Genomic DNA, 24,515 nt, shown 5'->3' with positions numbered 1-24,515 from the left:
GTCATTCGATGATGTGAATGATGCCGTTTCTGCTTGGAACACTCTTTTTGTTGATGTTGCCAATCGTCATGCACCTATCAAAAAGCTGAGAACGAAGCGTGCAATAAAGCCGTGGATCACAAAGGAACTGAAAGATGTTATGGCTGAGAGAGACTATGCGTATAAAGTCGCCAAAAGATCGGGAGGTAAACAAGAAATGTGGGACAATTATCGCAAGTTAAAGAACTTAACTAACAGGAAAATGAAGGCGGCTGAGGCTTTGTATTACAAGAAACTAATTGAAACCGCCCAAGGCCCTAAAGAGATGTGGCGCGCATTGAATTCAGCTTTGGGAAATGAGAAAGTTGAAAATTTGACATTTCAATTGCAGGAAGGTGAACGTATTATATCAGAACCTAAAGCTGTCGCCTCTAAATTCAACAAGTTCTTTGCAACCATTGGATGTCGCATTGCCAAAAAATTGTTTTCATATCAAAGGATACCTGGAAGAAATACGAATCTGCTGTCCAAACTGATGATGAAAATCTATGCGAACTTCATTGCGTCAGTTCTAAAGTTGTTTCTAAGATTTTGCACTCATTGAAGGTCAACAAGGCAGCTGGACTAGACAAAATACCGGCAAGGCTAGTGAGAGATTCCGTAGCGGAGCTTGCTCCCTCAATAACATATCTCATTAATAAATCGATCACAGACGCAACTGTTCCTGCCTTGTGGAAGGTCGCGTGTGGAACCCCTCTGTATAAAGCTGAAGACAAACTTTTGGTTGAAAACTATAGGCCTATTTCTGTGTTGCCGGTTCTAAGTAAAGTTTTCGAGAGAGTGATACACACACAAATGAGTGCTTGTAGATCACCTGGGCTGGTTATACAAACATCAGTATGGATTTAGACGTGGGCGTAGTACGGCACAAGCGGTGGGTCAACTGAACAACTCTGTGCTTGATGCCATGGATGGAGGAAAAGTCGCTGGCATGATATTTCTCGAGATATCTAAGGCATTCGACTCTATAAATCATAAGATACTCCTGGGAAAGCTTGAACACATAGGGCTACCAGCAAGGAGTCTGAGATGGTTTAAATCGTATCTTGCAAACAGACGGCAGTGCGTGTGTATAAACGGGGAGGTAATACAGACTCGCTCTATTGACCTGGGTGTGCCACAAGGAAGTATCCTAGGCCCGCTTCTATTTAATCTTTACATCAGTGAACTCATATTGTATGCGGATGATGCTGTTTTAATAGTTGCTGCGTCGACACCCCAAGAGCGTAATGATGTCCTTCGACATGACTTCACCATAATCGCCAACTGGTACACCAACAACAAATTAACGCTTAATGTGAAGAAGACTAAATTGATGCCTTCGGGTAGCAAGACAACGTTGTCTCCGTTTAATGACTTTCAGTTTTCTTCTGATGAAGGGCAAATAAATCGTGTTTCATCTTTTAAGTATCTAGGCGTATTATTGGATGAGAAATGGAAATGGAAGATGCACGTCAATAACATCTAACAAAAATTAGGACATCGCCTGTCAGTCTTCAATCGAATCTATCATATGCTGGATCAGAAAAGTCTCACATCATATTTTAATGGCCTTGTCCTACCACACCTAGATTATGCAGATATTGTCTGGGGTGACCAGCCTGGTCTTACAACACAGATGAAACAATTACAATCTTTTCAAAATCGCTTTGCGAAGAAGATCGTTAAGTCGAAAATGTCATCAGCAGAGGCTCTGACGTCGTTGCGGTGGGTGTCTTTACATGCGAGGCGGTTCGGTCATCGATGCTGTGTTGTGCAAGATGCAATGAAAGGTAGCATCCCCGAACATTTCGGTGTATTCAGATCCACCATGAACCAACAGCACGGTTATAATACCCGAAATGGCTACATGCCCAAAGTCAGTAGGCCAAGAACGGAATGGGGAAAAAGCAAAACATATTATAAAGCCATTAACGACTGGGCCACACTACCAAGTGCTTTAAAGAAACTGATGCCGAAAACTATTTTTAAATACAAACTGAAGCAGTTTTTATTGAACCATTTTGAACCTTAGTTAGTAGTATTTTAATTCTTGTTTTAGTTTTTAATCTTAGTTAGCTTACCGCATAGGTTTTTGTCCTTTTTATTGTATTTTAGATTTTAATGTATTTTAAAGGTTTAACATTTATTTTCTCAGAGGACACTCCTGAAAACCACTTCTAGGTGATTGGAGGCCTCCTCTCAAAATATTGTGTATTATTATTATTATTATTATTATGCGTGTGCGGAACTGAAATATTGTATTAGTTAACATTTAAAACCCTGATAAATATTATGCGGTACTATACTAATGAATCCGCAACTTTTTGTCAGGTTTCGTAAAGTTTAAAGCTTAGTTTTCCACCAAAGAGGTTTTTAGACAACCCTGGCCAGAACTCTTGGGACATAGAGACAATAACCCGTAAAAATGACGTAATTTCCCCTTCCCTCCGATGGAATATTGATGTCAGGCATTAAAGTCACTTTCGGTAGACTCAACATTGCTTGGGGGAGAGGGGGACAAAAGAAATGGTTTACTAAAACTACATTGCCAACCTTTTTTTTAAGAGGTGGATTCAGAGTTTAATTAACAAAGTGCATTATCTCTCTTAATTAGCATAACTGTCCCATGATATTTTGACCAGGGTTATACCTTAAGTTAGTTTTTCTTTAAATTTCTGACGTAAGAATTCGATGTCTTCATGTGACTTCATGTAAGCTAACGCAACATCTTCCCCTATTGTACAAGAGTATCTAGAGAAACGAACAGAGTATGAGAACACTGATAAAAGATCTATGGAATGTTATAACACAGCTTCATCTCAAGCTAAACCTAGATTCTTTCTAGCTTTCAGCGATGGTTTTATAAATCTCTTAGACCTATTTGCAAGAATAGGTGTTACAGGGGGTATTCGAATGTCTCCCTTTTTAACGGGAATTTCCTTCCCAATAGGGGTTGCAGCTTTGTCCCTGCGGGAACTTGGTTCTTTATTGATGTCGGTCGCTCATGTTGCTCCTGCTGATTTGGCAGTGGAGTAAGGTGAGCACGGCTCCTTCTTATCGCGCTAGTCGGTGTTTTAACTTTATACGACCGAGGTGTTGAAGCTGCGTCAATGACTTTTCCTGACCGCTAAAGGTCCTTGACGAAGACTTCAGTACCCGGTCCGATTGAAGGCAAGGGCTTGGTCCTGTGCCTGGTGTTGGACACTGTTTACTGCTTCAACTTGCTTATGTTCTCTCGTACACGCAGGTTGCCTAAGTCAGGCCACTTTGGGTTCAGCTGGGTATGTAATAACGAGACTCTGTTCCTAATCTGCCTTTCCATCAGCAACTGTGCAAGAGAGAAGTTACATGTTAGTGGTGTTGATCGGTACGCTAGTAATGCTTTAGCGGAGTCTATTTCCTTTTTTAGAAGATTCTTCACAGTATTAACTCCCTGCTCAACTTCTTCATTTGCTTGGGGAAATCTAGGACTACTTGTGGTATGCTTGAATCTCTATTCCTTAGCAAAGTAAGAGAATTCTGCACTGTCAAACTGAGGTCCATTGTCGGATGGCACTTGCTCTGGGATCCAAAGTCTGGCAAATGTCGACTTAAGTGCCCTAATGACCTCACTTGACTTTGCAATCTTCTGTATAGCTGCTACTTCCACGTATCTTGAGATGTAGTCTACAACAATAAAGTAGTGGACGCCTTTAGCTCGAAGAGGTCTGTGGTTACGACTTGCCAGGGACGGTCAGGTAAGGGTGTCTTGATAAGCGGTTCGGGCTTGTTGTCCCTTTGTAGAGCACAAACTCTGCACTGTTGCACCAGATCCTGGATTTCTCGGCTTATTCCTGGCCACCAAATAGAGCTCTTGGCCCGCTCACGGCGTTTAGTGATTCCTTGGTGTCCTTCAGGGATCTTATCCAGAATATCAAGACGCATGGAAGAAGGTATGACGATTCTGGATGCTTTGAGCAGAAATGTCTGTACCACAGACAGTTCGCCATTGCTTGACCAATAGGGTTTCATTGCATCGTTTAATGAATGATTGTCAGGCCACCCCTCAGATTGCTCGCAGACAGATCCTCCTCTTGTGCTTCCATGATCTGCTGAAATCGCCCGTCTGAGGCAGGCAGTGATGAGATCGCACTTCCAATGTGTGCATGTATTTCATCATTGTCAATTGTTAACTTCCCTGTTTGGCTTCGGACCGGGAGTCTTGAAAGCGCATCGGCTATGTACATCTTTATTTTCCGGGAACAAGCTTGATCTTGAAGCTGAATCGTATCAGTCGCATTCTAAATCTTTGAATTTTCTTGGAAATTGATCCAGTGTGAGTGTACTCAGAGGTGGCACCAGGGGTTCTTGGTCTGTTTCCATTGAAATCGATTTTCCCACGATGTACTCCCAGACTCGTTTGCATGCCCATGTGAGCACTAGGGCTTCTTTTTCGATTTGTGTGGATCAGGTTTCAGTGGGAATCTTTACTCTGGATATGAATGAGACTGGTATTCACGAGTTGTCAGGTTGGAGTTGAAGAATTACTCCGCTTAGGCCAAAGTAGTAAGCATCAGCTACCACTTTGGTTTCCTTGTTCGATCATACAGAGCCAGCACTGGAGCTTGTGTGAGGTCAGATTTGATCTGCTGAAATGCTTTCTGTTGCTCACTGCCCCATGTCCATTGCTTTCCTTTGCAAAGAAGGTCTCTGATACTCTTTGTCTTGTCAGTGAGGTGCTGGGAAAACTTGCTCAGTTGGTTAACCATGCAAAGAAATTTTCTCACTTCTTGCGCTTTCTGAGGTGGCGGTAGGTCTGTAATTGCTTAAAGCTCTTCAGGATCTGCCTCAATTCCACTGAAGTTTATAACGTGTCCAAGGAACTTGACTCTGTCTGTGCTGAACTGGCATTTGTGTAGGTTGAGTGTCACGCCAGCTTCAACCAGACGCTTGAGTACTGCTTTTAACCCCTGATCGCGTTCAGTTTGGTCTTTGCCATGGACTAAACCGTCATCTATTTTGCAACTCCACGTCAATTATTCCCAGGATGATCTGACTCATATTCCTCTGGAATTTCTCGGAACCGACCTGATTCCGAAGGGAAACATTTTGAAAAAGAAACGGCTCCATGGAGTGATGAAAGTTGTCAGTGGACTTGATTCCTACGCTAGCTTTATCTGCCAAAATCCTGAGTTCGCGTCAAGTTTCGAGAACACTCTGGAACCTGCCAATCTTCCGAGAGTTGTGTCTACTGCTTGAAGTGGATGGTTCTCCCTATTGACGTACTTATTTAGCTTGCTTAGGTTGACGCAGACCCTGACCTTGCCATTGCTTTTGGGAGTCACCACCGTGGGAGCGCAGCAATCAGTGGGTTGGTCAACTGGATATGACACCTGCCTTCAACATCCTTTCAAACTCTTCTTTTGATTTCTGATACAATGGGGAGGGTACTTTCTTTGGACCTGACAATTGGAAAGGTTTGGTATCTTTTTTGAATGTGATACAGTAACTGTCCTTCATGACAGTTAGTCCCTGGAACAACTTGGGGTACTTGTCTGCCACTTTACTCTTGTAGTCATCACTGCTCAGGCTGTCAAGTCTGCATAGATCGCTCCAAATCCTCTACTACATACACGTGTTCCTAAGGAACCTTGTCTTGCCCTTGCCACTCTGTTATGAAAGTTGGTCGACAGCTCAGTTGGTGTTTAAATGGAGCCATGAGTAGCCTGGTGGTCCTCTTAAGTGATGGAGCTGGTTGCAAACTGTAATACAGGCTAGGTAAAATTACTGCTACATCCGCACCGGTATCCAATTTAAATTCTGCTAGCAGTCCATTCAATGAAACTTTAGCTTTCCATGAATCTCCTGTACTTCCTTGGAAAGCAGATAGTTCAGTGAGTTCACCCAGGAAGAACTCTTCTTCCTCTTGTCTCCCATATTTTCTGATTCTTCGTCATTTTAAAGGCTATTGGGAACTTCCCACTGACACCATGTTGTGTCAGTTTGGGTTTAAAGTAGTCCTCCGTGAACAATACGTGTTTACTTCAATACGCCATCTTAAATAACCGACATGCATCTCGCACGTAACTAACTTGAACAATACTTCAAGGAAGCAAACACAACAAATATCGCCTTGGAAAGTAAGGGAAAAAAAAACACAGAAGAGGAAACCAAAGTTATTACAACAAGGGGTATTCATATTGTGGTCACCCAGCCAAGTAGAGACCCCGCCCGGGCTTAACTTTGTTGAGCGGACGATGACACGGTGCTGTCCTTGTGGTATAAGGAATATACGTTAGACACAATTTTTCTAAGATGTCTCAAAAGGTAACAAAGAGAGGAAAGAGAATCATTGATACTGGCTGGGAAAATAAAGAGAAAAAAGAAAACAAATGGGAATGAACTTGCTTTGGTAATCGGACAAGATGTAGCGACTTAGTCCTCCCTTGTCTTTTTTTCTCGCTTGCCCTCGTTTTTTCCGCTCGTCCTCAACTACCGAGAGCTTGGAACAGGCTAGCCAAGAAGCGATCCTTTTTTTATATAATTGTCTCGGATGACGATCAACGATAAGTTCGCTTTTTATTTATACATTATTGTAAATAAATACACATAAATAAAGACTTCACACTAACTAAGGATTAAAAGTTAACCAAATTATAAAATATTCTTGTATACAAATGTTTTATACTGCTTTTCTTCTGTGTAGTTTAAGTTTGTTTAAACTCAAAACAGAAGGCCAAACGACATAAACAGAAAACCTCACCTCAAAGTCGCAAAACTGAAATCAAAACTCACGCATATCTTGGGTTAGCTTAATCGGGCTTTAAAGAACCCGGCCCAGGAGCTCCGCTTTTAGGCTTGGCTAAATCTGTATATCATGTTATACTGCCTATATTCATCCAAATGCCCTTCATGGTACGGTCAAGCATGTCTATTCTCTTTCCTACTTCACCTAGCAAACATTTGGCGCAAGCATTTCTTCTGAGGGACTTATCAAACTTGCATGTGCACCAAGGAACATACATTCAGCGATACACGGCTCTTTTTCATCAAGAGTTACAGAAAATGATGCCAGATGCAGATGCAAGCCTGGAGCTTGTAGTGAGTAGTGAGCTCCGACGCAGAATGGAGAGATTTGGCCAGTCGAAGAGAGCAGCGCCAAGGGACAGAGTTGCATGGTGACTGAACTTTTTGGTTTCAGAACGTTCCTTTCGGCGCAAGGAGCGATGCCTCCCCCTGACTGCAACCATGCCTGTCACACGACACTCAATGGACAATTTTAACAGCCATTTACTTTTGAGATGTTTATTTGTCCTGCTCTTTCTGTTTTACCAAAGTTTACAAAAAAAACTAATCAAAATAACTACAAATAAGTTTTCTTTCCCGCAGGTACAAGTCATAAATGGTTCTCAAAAGCCGAGTAACTTATAATGGATATATAGAAGATATTATTGTACATGAACGCCCGAATTTTCTTTTCAAGTGTACCATCGGTACGAGAACATAAAATTCGTATCTATAAGCAGCCATGCAACTTACCCTGTTAATTATATGGATATCGATGAAACATCCAAATCTAAGACACCTCAGTTTTGTATTCATTTCAGAAGCATCGAAAACAGTGGTCACCTTAACTGAAGTGGGGTCTGTAATCGAAAATGTGTAAATTAATATGACCACCATTTTCATGAAACACAAAGAAAAATTACGTTTGCCTCTTAGAAATTGTTATTTTCCGCGTTAAAAAAAGTAAAATTGAACTTTAATGACGTTGAAACAGAAATTATAATGTTCGTAACCATGATGACATCTTCATCTACGAGATGAAAAAGAAATACAAATTTTACGAACAAGAAAAATCCCGGTATTTCATCAATATCCATGTAATAAATCACTTTACTTTTTAGCTGATATTTCTTTACCGATTAATCTTTACAGAAAAGCTACAAATTGTCTACAAACAACACAAAAGCAGGCACAGCTAGATCAGTAGATATCAAATCTGAAGGCCTCTTTACAGGACTCCGGGATATATATATATACCAGTCGGCTTGCCGCTAAACGATAGCAAAATGTAATGTTTACATGAGCCCCGGGGTGGCTGGTCGTATTGACATCAACAGGGTCAACATCGCAGTAAACAAAAATAGGGGATAAGGGTAAAATAGCAGTATTTAGTAAAACTATTTCGACAAAACCTGGTCTCTGGACATTATAGTGGCCCATAACGGAACAGCAATGGCTATATGTGCAAAAGTGTCAACTATGGTTTCTAATTGGTGGACTACATGGAAAATGTCAGGCTGTGTATCGGAAAGAGCTATCCAACAAAAAGCGTCAACCCGAAGCTGCGTCGCGGTGATTTTTTCCTAGTCAAAAACCATCCTGATTCCTTGTAAAGAGACCCTGAATTTTAACAAATACCTGTGTATTGTTTCCTCTGCCACCCTGCTTTGTGTTTCACCAACTAGTTACATTGCCTACATACCTATTTATAGCAGGGGCAAGCAATGAATACGACAAATGTCTAACAGCGCGCATAAGCAATATAATATTGCAGAAAGAATAAATATGAGTTAAAATGGATACATCTCTTGCACCTTACCAAAATTTACGAAAACATTAGTTTATGTATTCCTCCGATTTTTATTTTACCCAAAATTTATTGAAGGACTGTTAGATTGTCTACATAACCCTTTTCAGCAAGAACATGAGAAAAAGGTGGCAAAGGCCCATTTTTAGATTTAGAAAACGAAACCTTTTCTTTTTTCACTGAGGTTATCATTTTCCTACCTCCTCATTTCCCAAAAATGCAAGGTAAACAATTGATAAATTCTCCTATAAATCCCTCTTTCGCAGTAAGATTGAAAAAAACCCATGCAGGCACAATGCAAGTGTCAGAAATACGTTCTAGTTTACCACCTTATAAGCTTCCCTGCTTTTGCATCTCACCACGAATGTTACGATAAACGTATAAATTGAATACATTATCCTTTAGTGCAAGAGATGAATATCAAAATGTCATCAGACATATTAGCAGCACTCTTCAGTGCAATTGTATTATAAGCAAGGGTAAATATGAATCAGAATGAATACAGAAGCATACTGTTTTCCTGATTTTCTCTTATGACAAACTACTTGAGAAAATGTGTAAAACTGTCTACAAATTCCCTCATAGCGGGCGCTAGAGACCTACCGTCCATCTATTCCTTAGCGGGCGCACACGCCTGATAAATACATATCAATCAAAATTTATATATAATATCCTTCTGTTTACGAAGTAAGGTTATCCATGATTTGTTATCCTGCTGTGCTTTTTTATCAGAGTTTACCGGAAAACTAATCAAAATCCCTACAAACTTTATTGAGCAAGCACAGGCGAAAAATGTTTCTTGAAATCTAGATAATTATGAACTGAAATGGATGCTGCAGTTGACTATTTCAATTCCGTCTACCAAAACTTTACTGAAAACCTATAAATCGTCTGCAAATCCCTCAGTCTTTAACGGGCTTAAGATGTGAAATGCAGGCACTAGTGATGGAACGTTCTGAAATAATAAATATATAATTAAAGGGATTCCTTTCTTTTCTTTGCCTGCTCTTGCAGTTACCTTAGCAGGCCCGATTGACAAATATGGGACGTATAAGTCATCAGCCATGAAAACAAAACGAAAAAAAAACAACAACAACAACAACAACAACAACAAAAACTCGCAGTAGTGCGGTAGTTTTTTTTACGAAAATGAAAATCAACTTGTAATTCACCTGCCTAGAATTTTATCATACATTTACGACAACTTTGGATCAAAGATGTTAGACTTATCAATGCCATGTGACTTCATATAACGTCATAACCAACAGCAAATCTGATCTTGTAAACTAAGTTCAGGGTTATCTATGCAAAGCAAAACAGTTTTGATATGTCTTATTGCAACAAAAACCCAAGGAGTGTGGTATCCACATCCAGGCTAAACTAGCTAAGGTTAATAAAACTTGGGCTATTTTAACATTATCGAAACTTTTTTTTTATGAAGCTCTTATATCTAGTTAATTGATTTCAATAGGTATATTTGTTACCATGGAGACGTGCTGATAGTGTCTCCTTTTGAATGAATTGCATCTGGATGCCAAGGGCTGCGACCTATCATAAATAGCGAGAGAAGCTCTAACATCTCTTGCTGAAATTAACAGCATACTAAAATGGACTTGTACTATCAGACAGAAATCTCACCCACATGTTACACAAAGGCCTGGATCTTTGGAAAACAAGAGTGGTTACCCAGCTTTCTTTTCAAAGGTGAGAATGAGAGATTTTGAAAGAGAAAGCCGACGAGTACAAATACTACTAAAACAAGAAACAAAACTTTGTTATGAACAATTCCTTTAAAGATCGAGGAACGTTTCTCGGAGCATAAAGGTAGACTATCGCACTGGTCTATTCTACTCACCTAGTTTTGAGAGTTTACTTTTATTCGTCAAATTGCATTTATGCTGCCATTGACAGAGCAAATGAGGGATCCATTTACTGTATCTTAAAGAGGTGATATTTTATCAGTGTCTAAATACTGTCAAGAGAGAAGTCTCCCTTGAAGTCTGAAATAGTGAGTTGAAGTATTTCAACCTTTATAGTGCTCAGCAATGATTCTCAGTTATGTTAGCTCTAACTTCTTCTCTTTCTGAGTCGGGTTCTAGAGGAACTAAAGAACTGGTATGCATCATGCAATAGGAAGGGTTAAAAGGGCTATTCTAGTTCCCTGCCCTCTTGTTAGTATTATAAACTCACACTGCTTTACAGGTGTGTGTCTTCAATTGTCTCATGCAACGGGAAATCAGGGACTGTCAAACGCGAAGAGAATTCTGTTTGTGTTCCTTGGTGACATTTTTTGTTTCTGATTTTGGCGACTGGACGATTGTCATCCTGCAGGTCCAAAGCGTGATCATCGCCTTGTTCACCTTCTTCGAGAGTAACATCAAATGCTCCACTGTCCTTAACAGCCGCACGAAGTGTAGTCATTTCAAAGTGTCCCGTTTGCAGCTGGGTTTTCAGGACGTTTTTCCCAACCATTCCTCGAATTTCTCCTTGCAAATCGACGAGAGGGAGAAACAACGCCAGACAGCAAGAAAAGGAGCAATGAGGATTTTTACGCCACTCCTTGAAGTAGTCATAGAGGTGCAAGGCGTACTGAACTGAGAACAAAACGAAAACAGAAAACTTGATGTTTTTGGCACAGCACTTGAGATATCTAGCACATCAATGGTGGCAAAAATTTCACAGTTTCCATTCTCCATTAAAAATCATTATCACATGCCTAGCATCGCACTTTCAAGAGGGTCTCAATGAGATTAGTCGTCAACCCTCCAACAGCATAAAAATTAACCACCAAACGCCACATACGAAAAACAAAAATAAGCGTCAATCGTCTAAGCAGTCAGTCATATTTAGTTGGCAAATGTCTCACAAATAAATCTACTCGCAAAAAGGTTAACACAGAATGAAAGAATGCTGTCAAACAGTAGTAATTAAATGTTTGTGAGAAAATTTCGATCTAACGGTTAAAATAAAACTTCTGCTAAAAATGATCGTTTGCTGGCTAATAGCAGTTTTTATTACAATGACTGATCGTAGAGACCTAATCGCGGCGTGAAAGGTACCACTTGTCAGGCAATTAACTTAAGTGCCTAGTCTTTGCGTTATTTACGCAAACAAACTAGATTTGCGATAACACTAAGATAGAGTGCAACTTTACCCAGAAAAAACAAAATAATTTTATAGGTAGTCTATGTGCCAGCCCACCGATTTGACCTGAATTTTGACGTGAAACAACGTCGTCGAGGCGTATAATTTTGAAAAATTTGATATAAAATTGAGGTTTTAATTACATGCGGCTATGGCAACGCTAAAGTACTTCTAAAAGATGGTATATTAATATTATGGGGTAGCTTACACAACTATGTTTAGCTTGCTAACCCTCGAAAACAAATGTAATTGTAGGGTCTAGTTTTGCTCTTTAAGGGAAAAAATAGGTAAGGCCACCTTGACAATAAAAGAAAAATTCAAACAATTTCTAAGATACAATTTCGAGCAAGTTGGTAAAGACCTTCATCCTGACAAAGTTGGAGAAAACCGTGCATAGGCTGCATAGGTATTGTTACTTTTATATACTCCAGTAACGTTACAGCAAGACGCTCTTAAATCCTGACAGGAGCACGACAAATGATAATTCTTTCCATAGAACTTTAACTTCACTGTGAGACATTGTTTTAACTTTTGTTTATAGGAAAAGATGTATCAGTTCAACACCGTCACAATCTTTCCGATTGTTCTTTGGCTGCAAAGTTGAATATGCACCTTATTTCCCAAAAATAGAGCTATAGCAAACCTTTTTTTCGTTTTCAAAAGCTTTGAGGTGCTTCTATCAGACACGACCAAACTTTTAGCGCTACAGTGAAAAATGGTCTTTTTGCGAATTAAATTTCTAAATAATTTAAACCTTAAAACATCAAAAAAAAATATATTGAGTTTTCTAACAATAAGAATCTAGATGTAAACACAGTGAAGAATACGAAAATGCGAAATATGTTCTCGATATTTCGCTTTTGTTAAAATCCCATGCAAACGTTGCCGTCTTGGTAGTCCCAGTGTTCCAGAGTTTTAGATCTTGAACTGTAAAGATCCAAAGGTTCAGTGGGCTCAAGAATGCTCCGGCGCAATAATTTTTTTTCCATAGCATGCAACCGTTTCCATGTTTTTCCGCACGCTCCATTTACAGGCACTGTTAGGTAGTTCGCTTCAGGCGTCCAGAAAGGCTTACCTGACAGAAGTTACATATGCAATTCTGACCAAACTACTTGAAGTTGCAAAACTCGCGTAAATCAGTAAAGGGATTATTCATGAGACAGGTGGCTTTCTTCGCCAATGCGCAAATATTTAGTCGACAGTACTATTGATTGCGCATGGGCCTTGGGACCGACATGACCGGGCGTGTACGTACAGTAAGTAGTGTGTGGCGTGCTTAACGTGTTAGAGCTTTGCTCGCCCGCTTTGGAATTATTCTTCATTTTATATTGGTAAATCGTAGCCATCACCTTGCGATCCTGCTATAATCTTTTGCTTCACTTGTTGTTTCTGCCGTAGAATTAGGATACCATTTTGTGCACTCTTCCGTTTCTATGCGGCCACAGACTTATTTTTTGTACCACGAGCTAGCCATTTTTTTTTCTCCTTAGTCTTGTTTATATGTCTTGAATTCGCCTGTACTTCTGTTAGTTTACACATTTTGTATTTCTTGTAGTGTCCTTAGAAAGTTCGACCGCCAGGGTGAACTTGTTTTCAAGTTTACTCGCTAGCTTTAGTTTAGATCACTTTGGCTCCTATTTTGATGTAATTAGAATTTGTCTCCGGTCTTCATGACCACATGAGGTTTTGCATTACAACATTTGTTTTTTAGAAGTTTATTGTTGGGTGCAGTGCAGCCTCCAAGTCTCCTGTTTCCTAGCTTTAGCCGCTGACATATATTTCATAAGCAAAACCTCGTATTTAGTTGTATTCATTTGAATCATATCCTAAATATAAATTTCTGTAATTCGTATTAGGTCTTACTATATATTACAGTGTTGTTAAAGCAAAACCTATGTCTTATATGCATTCTTGGACCTGTTCTCCCATGACATATCTAAACAGAGGAGACAACGGTAAACATTAAAATTCATTTCGTCGACTGAATTTTCCCCCTACCCTTCATCGCTGAAACTTAACCGCTGACCAACAAATGACAACTTTAGAGTTCCCGTCCATAAAAATGGAAAATAACTCGGCAAAAGTCGAAAATTCGATTCCGCTCATATTTTTATGGTAGGTAGGCTAGGGCATGACAAAAACTACTGGATAGTTTTTTTTTGGCAAAATATCCTTTTATTTCAAAGAAACATGCAAATTACCAACTTCCGTTAAAATTGTCATTTGACGCACCATTTTATTAAGCAAGTTTGAGGACCTCGCATGCAAAACCACATCATTCTTCCGTCTTTAAAACACTCAAATATTTTTTGTGCAATGTTTAAATGTGTACTGGGTTGATTTTAGGAAATGTTGCGTTGTCTTTTTGGGTGCAAAATAATGAAATTTCGAAGACATGCATTTAATTCACTTAAAAGTACTTCGTGAATATAATTAATTTTCACCATGTGCGAAACCTTCAAATGGATTAAGCTTCTGGTGGTTGAATTGCAGCAGGATGGTCTACAGATTCCTGTAAAAAAAAATTTGGGCAAATGATTGTGAGAGACGCGAGAGCTTTTCAAAGTGCGTCAAAAGTGCAAATATTTGACCATTCTCTCGTCAAATTTCAATTTACGGGTCAGACGTACATTTTAACATGCGCCACATGACTTGACCAATGTTAAGTTGAAATAGACACAGAGCTGATAATTTCGAAATGTTCTAACCTTATTTGCTGTAAAAGGCAGGGCCAAAGCCGATTTGACGTGTTTCTTTCAGCATTCGTTGCACATAAAGCAGAAGTTTGCTTTTGTTTACATAACGTCCGATGTATATCGCCAACTGTCAACTTATTTAATGATCGAATACCATGAATCTGTGACCCTCTTTCGACACATATGATCACCGCTGCATCTAAGACAGAAACGGCTAAGTAATTTGTAGATAGTTGCTTGCTTTGCACTACACCAAAATATTACGTTTGATCATCATGGTTTGATGGCTTGAATCCTTGCTTGCAGCGGTTCCTTGTTCGTCACGCAATGCTGTCATCCCATTTTAGGGGGTAGGGGTAGGACAATTTCTATCCTAATACATAAGGCTTCGTAAGGCTTGGAGCCACTGGGAGCACACAATCGTGTCGAGTAGGAAGAAATTGAATTAAGAAATGAAAAGAATGAATAGTTTACCATTGCCCCAGTTGTTATTTTTTACTCTACCACCGCTACCTACATGCCCTGCGTAATAATGTAACGCTAAACTCATACCTAAGTTTTTTCGTGCTGTGCAATGATTTTTGGTTTACATGTAATACAGTGGGCTACCCTCCGGTAATTTAGTGGTGACCGCTTAATGGGGCTAGCCGCTTAAATAGAGGTTGATGTTCAGTGCCTTGATTATTTAGGGCTAGGGTCATAAACTTCGTGGTGACCATGGAGTCAGTTCAAGTCAGTCATGATAGACGTGTATTTGAATTATCACTCGTCATGCACCTTCAATTTCAGACTCTTATCTACCATCGACCTTTCCAAAACAAAGTTTTTAAATTTTGGGTGGCCGGTTAATAGGGGTAAAGACAATAATTAAACCCTTATCGGAACGACCAAATGGTGGCTGCGGAGGTAACCGGTCAATAGGTGTTTTATTTACAATATTTTACTGACAATAATTTTGGACTGTATTGACAGTCCTCTATTTTCTGTTACAAACATACCAATGCCTCGCTACTAGGCAAACTAAATACTCCAAATATAATGGCATGGCCATGGCTTTTTACTCACGTAATTACTACTTAAATTTAGTCTGTTTTTCTCACGAGTTAAACACGCTGTGATTTCCTATTTTTATTTCAGCTAGTTCTTGCTTCATTGATCTGTAATTTGTTTTATGGCAATTTTTAAAAAAAAATTCTAGTGAGTACAGGCACTAGCTTTATCAGCTGTTGTCTGAAACATCAGAACGTACAACAAACGTGATTTGGACAGAGGCCACGTACACTATAGAATACGATTATATAAATATATATATATTATTATATATGAACAAACAGATGAACAATGATTAAATTGTTTCACTTATCCTGAGAGTGCTCTGTACAAAATAGATCAAAATGTGTAGCATATGCCGTGACAGCATTGCGTGACGCACAATTAACGGCTGTAAGATTGTGCTGCGTCGACACGCTTATCGGTAATGGTCAGCAATTTATCAAACGTAATATTTTGGCGCAGTGCAAAGCAAGCAACTATCTACAAATGACTCAGCCGTTTTTGACTTAGATGCAGTGATGTTCATATGCGCAGATAGATGGTCACAGATTCATGGTATTCGACCAATCACAGGTTGACAGTAGCCGATGTACATCGGACGTTAAACTTGTGTAAACAAAAGCAAACCTCTGCATGTGCGATGAGTGGTGAGAGATCGACTAGAAACACGTCAAATCGGCTTTGGATCTGCCTTTTACAACAAATGAGGTTAGAACATTTCGAAATTATCAGCTCTGTATCTATTTCAAGTTATTATAGGTCAAGTCATGTGGCGCATGTTAAAATATACGTCTAACCCGTAAATTGAAATTTGACGAGGGAATGGTCAAATATTTGCACTTTTGACGCACTTTGAAAAGCTCTCGCGTCTCTCACAATCATATGCCCCAAAATCTTTTTACAGGAATCTGTAGACCATCCTGCTGCAATTCAACCACCAGAAGCTTAATCCATTTGAAGGTTTCGCACATGGTAAAAATTAATTATATTCACGAAGTACTTTTAAGTGAATTAAATGCATGTCTTCGAAATTTCATTATTTTGCACCCAAAAAGACAACGCAACATTTCCTAAAATCAACCCAATACACATTTAAACATTGCACAAAAATATTTGAGTGTTTTAAAGACGGAAGAATTATGTGGTTTTGGATGCGAAGCCCTCGAACTTGCTTAATAGAATGGTGCGTGAAATGACAATTTTAACGGAAGTTGGTACTTTGCATGTTTCTTTGTCAAAAAAACTATCCAGTAGTTTTTGTCATGCCCTAGCCTATCTACCATAAGAATATGAGGGAAATCGAATTTTCGACCCTTGCCGCGAAATTAAGAATTTGTCTGATTTTGACAGGCAGGCACTCTTAATTGTAAACAGCCAGAAAGCTTTATTTTAAAATGTCAACCGTCTGAGGTAAACCCCCATTAAACGCCCATCACAAGCTTAAGAGCTTGACTTTGCGCAACAAAACAATACTGATTTTTGTTACCGCAGCCAGAGCACTTGTTTGCCGTGTGCCAGGATAAATTATAACATAGCCTTTAGCAAAGCGCGCGTTCTAATTGGCTAATACACTCGATCCATTGTCCGTGGGTTGCACGCTCACGTAAGTTTGTTTATATGTACTTTTACTGGGCAATTTTGTCATTGATGTTTACACTTTTTAAAACATAATTCCCATTTTTTAAAATAAAATCTAATAATTCTTCCGGAGATGAGGAAGATTATTCCTGTGAGCTAAGAAAGTTCGAGCTCAAGTCTTTTGCCGGACCTCCACCTGAGATATTTGAATCAGCTATACAAAGGCACTCGGCACTCGGCACTCGGAGAAGGACCAAAGAAAACAACAAACTGGTCTGTGTCAGCCTTTTGAGGTTAGTAATGCATAGCGGAAATTTGGACAGTTTCTTGAGTGCTTAGCAAACCTCCCAAGTGCATCCATAACTCGATAGTTGCACGCTGCTCGTTTACCATTTCTTTTATAACATTGGAACTTTTGAGATAGTATATACTGAATCTTGTCCGGCTTCCATAAGTCAAAAGCGCCATAAACCGCGCGAAAATACTCATTCAAAAATCTGAAAAAGCGACACATCAAAATTCTTCTTGGATCGCGACTAGTTTACAGTTTACATTTTCTCAATCTCGGGCAAACAAAAAACTTCAAACTGTTCAGTTAACCTAAATATCAAGCTGAAAATCTTTTTTAAAAGCCATTTATGTGTTCAAGTTCAGCCTTAGACGCGCAACTGATCAAATATTTAAAACGAAGTGGAAAGGAAAACGAAACCCACAAACCTGTTATTGAATAAAGCATCTCAAACAACTCAAAGCCAGGGTGTTTGTTCGCTTTCTTCTCCACTCTCACTTTTAAGAAACGTCTGGTTCCATATTGTCTTCTTTTTTCCGAAGAGGCCGTGAAGTACAGAGAACTCAGCCACCAAAAGATTCAACCATGAGCGGTTTGTTTTCAATTCTTCGGAAAAGTGATCCAAATCCAAAATCGAAATCTCGAAAATAGCTCTTAAACACTGCCACTTTGTTTCGCGACCGAGTTTGAGGAGAATGGGTCCAGCGGTTGTTGTGACGTCTACCCAGGAAGGTTGAATATATCACGCCCTCTCATTTCCTTCAGGATGGTGCAATACACATTCGAAAAGCGCGCAGAAACGCCTTCCAGAAGTGCTATCGGCTGTTGAAGCAACATCCCAGTTTTAAAGAAAGATATACTGTACAATTTACTGGCGATGATCGGTCAATGGTCCTGGTACCATAATTGCAACTTAAGGTGGCTCCCTATAGTTTTTTGACCGCGCGCGAACTGATTTTGAAAAACACCCGATGGCGCGAGTGTTCAAAACTCTTCGCGAACGTCGCTCGCGAGATTACGCAGTAAATCGAAATTTGTTTTATCACAAAAGTTGCGTGAATCTCCTTTGGTTTCAAAATGTTTATCGACCGAATAGAAGACCCTACCCTTCTGTATTTGATTTAAAGGAGAAAAGTACGAGGTATGTAGGATTTTCAACCCGAGAAACTGATTTGGTCGATCGTCACGATCATCGCACGGAGCAAAACAAATATATTACCACACCTATACGACGGAAGAGGATTCCGCTAAATCTGGAATGAGCCAGGATGTTACTCCCCAACAAACTACGTCGTGTAACCAGCTCGTGGAGCATGAATATGCACTTCGGAAATACCAAGCAACAAAAAAAGGTCGAATTTTAGCAGCCACAATTGCTCATTTACAAGATGCTAGCTGTCCATAGGGTAAGAATTCCTTGTTCTAAATTTTCCTCTCTAAAAATGTGTCATAATATTGCGAAAACTAGTTTTAGGTAGGACATATGAGCTAATCACGATTCTTTTCCGACTTGCACGCGCAAATGACGCCAGTGGGTCATTGATACGCATGCGCGCGTGGTCGTTTCGAGATTTTATGACGTCACAAATAAGCTAACGAAGGAAAAAAGCGCTCATTTTTCTCGTGTTTCCTTCGGTGAAATTTTGCGAAAGTTTGTATATTTCATGATATAGATGCCTTCTTCATAATATCATTTTTGACAAAATTTTTTCCTAGGGATTTCTCTTTTTTGATCAAAATTAAGGAGATTAATAATTTTTGCGAATCTACCAGATAAACTTTTCATTTTTTTCAAATTAAACTATTGTCCGAAATCGTTTTGACATGACTGCCGAGTTTAAAGATATTATACTGAGGCGAACCCTAGGAAGAGAAGCAAATAGGTGGAAAATAGTAAAAGGATGGTTATCTTTACGATTGGATGTTGCTATGGCAACAGTCTGCAATACACTCATATGAACGAAAAGGAAACCCCAGGTGTGTTGCTAATCTTCCTTGAGAATGCCAGGGGCTAAAACCCGAAGGTGAAACAAGTAGTTCATACATTGTTAGTTTTTCATCCTTCTTCAGGTGAAGATACTGTTAATACTGAAGGGAGCCACCTTAAGCGATGGTTGATTTTGTCGAACCAAAACAAGCGAACTGAGTCTGTGAGAACCATTGAAGAACTCTCACTGGAATTTGTTCTGCAAACTTTTTATAGTCTATTTTTATTTATTTATTTATTTTTTCTGCTTAAAGCCAACAAGCAATTTGTAGAAGTGCTACCGACAACCTATATCTTCCAGTTCCGCAGTATTTATAACATAGCCGGCAAAGTTGTGTGATCAATCAAGAAGCGTTGCGACCGATATACTGATGTGTAAATAGGCCGCAACTGTACGCCGCCAACCAGCAGTTACTTCTCTTTCGATTAAGATAAAAGTCGAAGATTAATCCTTTAGAATTACATGATAACAAAATGGTTAGTCTCACAGAGATTTTAAAAGTTTGGAAATCAGCAGTGTGACAAACACTCTGTGCAATAGTGTCGAAAATATGACCGCGTAACATTATCTGCGAACCGCAAAGGGAACACATCGTTTTCGCTTATCCGACAAATTTTATTGCAAACTTTGAGAAAAATTTACATTGGTTATTTAAAGTTACGACTTTAAACGTGTGACAATGTGAAATCGGTAATTGTATGAAATGTTTCCTCCCGCCTTGCTTCTCGCAGCTTCAAAAATACAGGTCCGAACCATTATACGATTTTCAATCGATCGAAGCCAGTGTTTTGGAGGTTATCAAGTCTCGAAAACTGCAACACCTACGTCGCTCTTATAAACATGAAGAATTCCAGAAAGTAAAACTCAAACAGGATTTAATAGAGCAACCATATCCTGACAAAATACATTCTCGCTAAAGACAAATGTAAATGGGCTATAAACACGCGTGGGAATCTTGTGTTTAGGTGACGAAATTACCATCTAAAGCAGTCCTTGAGTTTTTTTACCTGCTTTTCGTTTGCCTGCTCCTCCACTTCATATCTAGCTTACCATTCCTAATATACAAGCAGCTCGTCCGCCAAGAAGTCTTCCCCTTCGTCGCTTGAAATATTGCAAATTGCTGTCAAAGCTCTATGCGCAGTTCACAGTTATCGAACGAGCTCGATAGAAGTTTATTTCGGAGTCTTCCGAATCGAAACCTAACCCTGATTCCAGCGAGGAAAGAGAAATGATTCTGGAACAAAACTTGGACGTTTTTAGTCCCAAAATATATTGGAACGATTAGTTTTGTTTTCCATTTTCTCGAGCAAATACAGAAAGCTGACTGAGGCGCCATTGTGTTTGGTTTCTGGGTAGACGTCATCAGCAACCGCTGCCCCAAACTCCCTAAAACGCGGTCGCGCCACACTATAAGCTCGACTTTGAAAGGCATAAAAATCGAGTATTCAACCAAATGAATTTTTTTTTTCCGCCCAAATGATTTGAATAACAAGTGGATTCGTTTTAGCATAAAAAAAAAAAAAAAAAAAAAAAAAAAATTAGGGGTTAGGTGCACCTTAACTAACTTTTGAGAAACGCTTTTACCGGCGGCAATTTTCGTTTGTTTTCAGCTTGATATTTAGGTTAACCGAACAGTTTATAGTTGTTTATTTACCCGAGATCGAGGAAACGATCCTAGCCGCGATCCAAGAAGAATTTTGATGTGTCGCTTTTTCAGATTTTTGAATGAGTATTTTCGCGCGGTTTATGCATGGCGCTTTTGACTTCATGTAAGCCGGACGAGATTCAGCATACACTATCTCAAAAGTCTCAATGTCATAAAAGAAATGGTAAACGTACAGCGTGCAACTATCGAGTTATGGATGCACTCGGGAGGTTTGCTAAGCACTAAAGAACTCGGCCATCGCATTGCGCGGCTCTTACGCTTCTTTCGTGCTTAGCGACCTCCCGCGTACATCCATAACTCAATAGTTGCACGTTGCACGCTTACCAATTCTTAACTAGTATTTGTAAGATTTAGATGTATCATGGTACCTAGTAACTAGGAATCGATCCTCATAGACCCACAGCACTGTAACTAGACATGGCAACACTATTAGATCGATGTGTATCGACCAATTTCACTTTCGGTGAATAATGAATGTACACGTACTAGTGAAATTAAGAGTCTTCCCCAAAGTTAAAAACAGAGGAAAAAACCGAACGGCAAAAAGAAATAAAAATATCAAAATAAAATAAGCATTAGCATTATCTTCAATAACCTGTGAATATCTAGATCCAGGAGACTCGAACCCAGGCCAACAGATTGACTACCTAGGTCTTTGTATGGCCAAAGACATACAACTTTCGAACTAGGTATTTGATCTCGTGGAAGGGTGGCAATTTAGATTAATCATCATACGTATGTTGCATCGTTTCTTTATATCCAAATTCATAGTAACAATAGAGTCTTACCTACTACTAGGCCAATCACCAACGAATTTGCAGCGAACACCAGTATCTTGAATAAGAGTGCGTCAGTATCAGCATCCAACGACCCTGTCGTTATATTTTCGGCAGGAATCCTGCTCATCGCTCCAATAACCATGTTAACAACTGTCACGGCAAGAGAAGTCGTCATCAGTCTGTTCTCCATCACGTCTTGTAATGGCCTGACCCAGGCGAAAAGGATCCCATACATCCCAGTGATGACCAATGCCAAACCGATGTAGGACCTACTCTCTTGTCCCACAAAAATAAGACCGCATGTCAGGATCACTTTACGAGCCGTTTCAACCAGTTCCCAATACCACGAACGGGTTTTGTAATTTACAAAGAGGAAACCCATTCCAGAGATCATTTCTTGATTGAAGGCCCGGCCCTGTGATCTCTCTGCATCTTTTTTGGTCAATGCTGCTCTTCTCTGTCTCCAGATGGCGATGAATGCGGCAGAAGGCAGAACAAAAATGTAGGCAGTACAAATGTATGCTACGATAAGGTAATTATTGTACTTTTGACCTTGGCATGACACGCTGTAATCTGCTTTCAGGTACTTGGAACACAGCTCTTCCTTGTCATCCCGGCAAAGTTTCCTGCAGGCCAGTGGAAGGACATTGGCTGCCTTAGAACACGTGCTGAGGTACGTTACGTACAGGAAGAAAAACATATTCCTGTATACCAGCTCTTTTGATTGTGACACTCTTTTAGACTTTTCTTCGTCTTCCAGGTTGTGATTTCTGAGGATCATAAGCCTATGCACTCCGTAAGCAATGCCAGCAATGCAAATGACACCAGCATTTACTGCCATTATTGCAAAGAGGCTTCCAAAGGCATCCAAGCGCATTTCGGGGAAAAGGCAATGGACAGGTGCTATTTGCAGCACATTCAACTGAAGAAATCCTGAATACTTCGCGATATTTTCAAGAGAACCTGGCCATTTTATGTACGAGAACGCATCCAGCAAACCGTGCGTGACCTGATAAAAGCCAATTACGATCTTGAGCTTTGAAAAAAACGTATCCATAAGACGGCCTTCTCCTTTCTTCTTAATTTTTCTTCGGCTCGTCCACACCAAAGCGGCGATGATAATTAATACAATGACCAGGGTTATAGACAGCTGACCAGCAATCCATTTCTTTGATGGGCATCGTGTGCAGATTTTGAACTGTTTAAAGTGTCCTGAACTACAAACGCTGCAAAGTGGACCTTCGTACCCATTCTCACACGGGGAATCTAAATCCCCCTTGCATGATTCCTCAACTGGGCACTTATAAGGCGTTGGTATTGCATACGGGTATTGTATATGGAAAGTTTCTAGAGTTGGTGAAGATGCCAGGAGATTTTTAATGAAAACTTGGTAACGATTTTTGTGAGTCTCATTTCGCCATTCCCACCAATGACCAGATTTCAATGAAGCATAATCATCTTGGCATTTCAGTCCCCCTTGACCACACTTGAAACATTCTTTGAACATGTGGGTTCGATATTGGCCTTCTAAGCATTTACAAGCACGATGTCCAGCAAAGAAGTCAGTTTCTGTACCTGTTGGAGATTTAGAATCAATATATCATTTCCTAATGTCACCATGTTTAACATTGAAATGATGATATTGAACAATGTAATAACGTCAATGAAAACCTTTCCTGGATAACCACGCGCGGTACGGACCAAGTTTGGTGACCTTTTACAATAAAAATAAAGGGGTTTTGTATACACTGTTCGTCGGTTCTTGATCAATTACCTTTGTCGAGAGGTTATTTTGACCGGTTGAGAGGAGTTTTAGTGGCCGTTGCCGTTGTGGAGAGGTAATGACCCTGGTAGAGAGGTTAAAACAAGAGCGATGTGATGGACTCTTGCCGGGACCAAATAAAGTAGCCGCTGTAGTATGTGGCCGTAGGTGGAGGTTCGACTGTATGTTCAAATCTCTTCCTGGTTACTTACTATCATTGAGTAGTTAATGATCTCTCGACGATCTGTCGCAGTCATCATAGAGAGATCTTACTGTCTTAAAAAGTTCAAGGCTAATTATTACCTAAGAGATGTTTGGGCAGGACTTCTAGGCTGTCGCTGTCGAGTGATAATGACGTTTGCGAACTGAGCTTGGGCTACGTGTGTTCTAATGAGCACAAATATTGAGTTTTTATCCGTCAACTTGGTCTTATCTCTCCCACTGCATAATAACGTGACGCCATACTAAAAAAATACCTAAGAATCAGAATTATAAAATTTTGTGGGATAACCATTACACAACCGAATGAGCTCCACGCAAAGAAACTCCTATGCAGAGGTCCCGATAGGATGCTGGTTTTACTAGGTATCGGTTAAGTGACCACAGCTTAAAGTCATCTATGCGTGAGTGAAGCGTAATCATCCATTTAACAGTGATTAAGATAGTAGAGGGATTATCTAGACAGTCCACCTTACCTAGAGGACATGACTTGCAATCCCGATGATACTTTCCAGGTGCTTTATCAAATGCAACAAAAGAACCATTTGGACATCTCTTGCAGCTTTTGCTCACATAGCCGAGAGTGTCAGAGAAAAAACCTCCTGGGAAAACACAAGAACAATGCTATGTTATGGTATGCTATGCCACCTAAAGAAATGTCCGGTTGCGAAACTAGTTTGCTATACATGTGTAGTAAGTAATGGAAGCAACGTGGCAATGCAAAGAAGTGTCGTAAGTAATGTACCAC

At 39.8% G+C, this 24,515-nt stretch overlaps 2 protein-coding genes across 2 annotated transcripts in view; one reads left to right on the top strand and one right to left on the bottom strand.

Annotated features, from left to right (window-relative positions):
- LOC145494250 (uncharacterized) overlaps positions 1-24,515 on the top strand; it is a 448,804-nt gene that overhangs the window by 287,184 nt on the left and 137,105 nt on the right. The gene's annotated exons all lie outside the window — the stretch shown is intronic.
- Positions 10,790-23,352, bottom strand: LOC145495723 (uncharacterized). The gene is made up of 2 exons (XM_081475326.1): positions 21,796-23,352; positions 10,790-11,187 (listed from the first exon to the last, which is right to left on the bottom strand). The coding sequence occupies exons 1-2, from the start codon at positions 23,291-23,293 to the stop codon at positions 10,790-10,792; spliced, it is 1,896 nt and encodes a 631-aa protein (XP_081331452.1). The 5' UTR covers positions 23,294-23,352.

The sequence above is a fragment of the Orbicella franksi genome, chromosome 8 (assembly GCF_964199315.1).
Source record: "Orbicella franksi chromosome 8, jaOrbFran1.1, whole genome shotgun sequence".
NCBI lineage: Eukaryota > Metazoa > Cnidaria > Anthozoa > Scleractinia > Merulinidae > Orbicella > Orbicella franksi.
The sequence above is the reverse complement of the archived record's forward strand: the minus strand, read 5'-3'. Positions and strand labels throughout refer to the sequence as shown.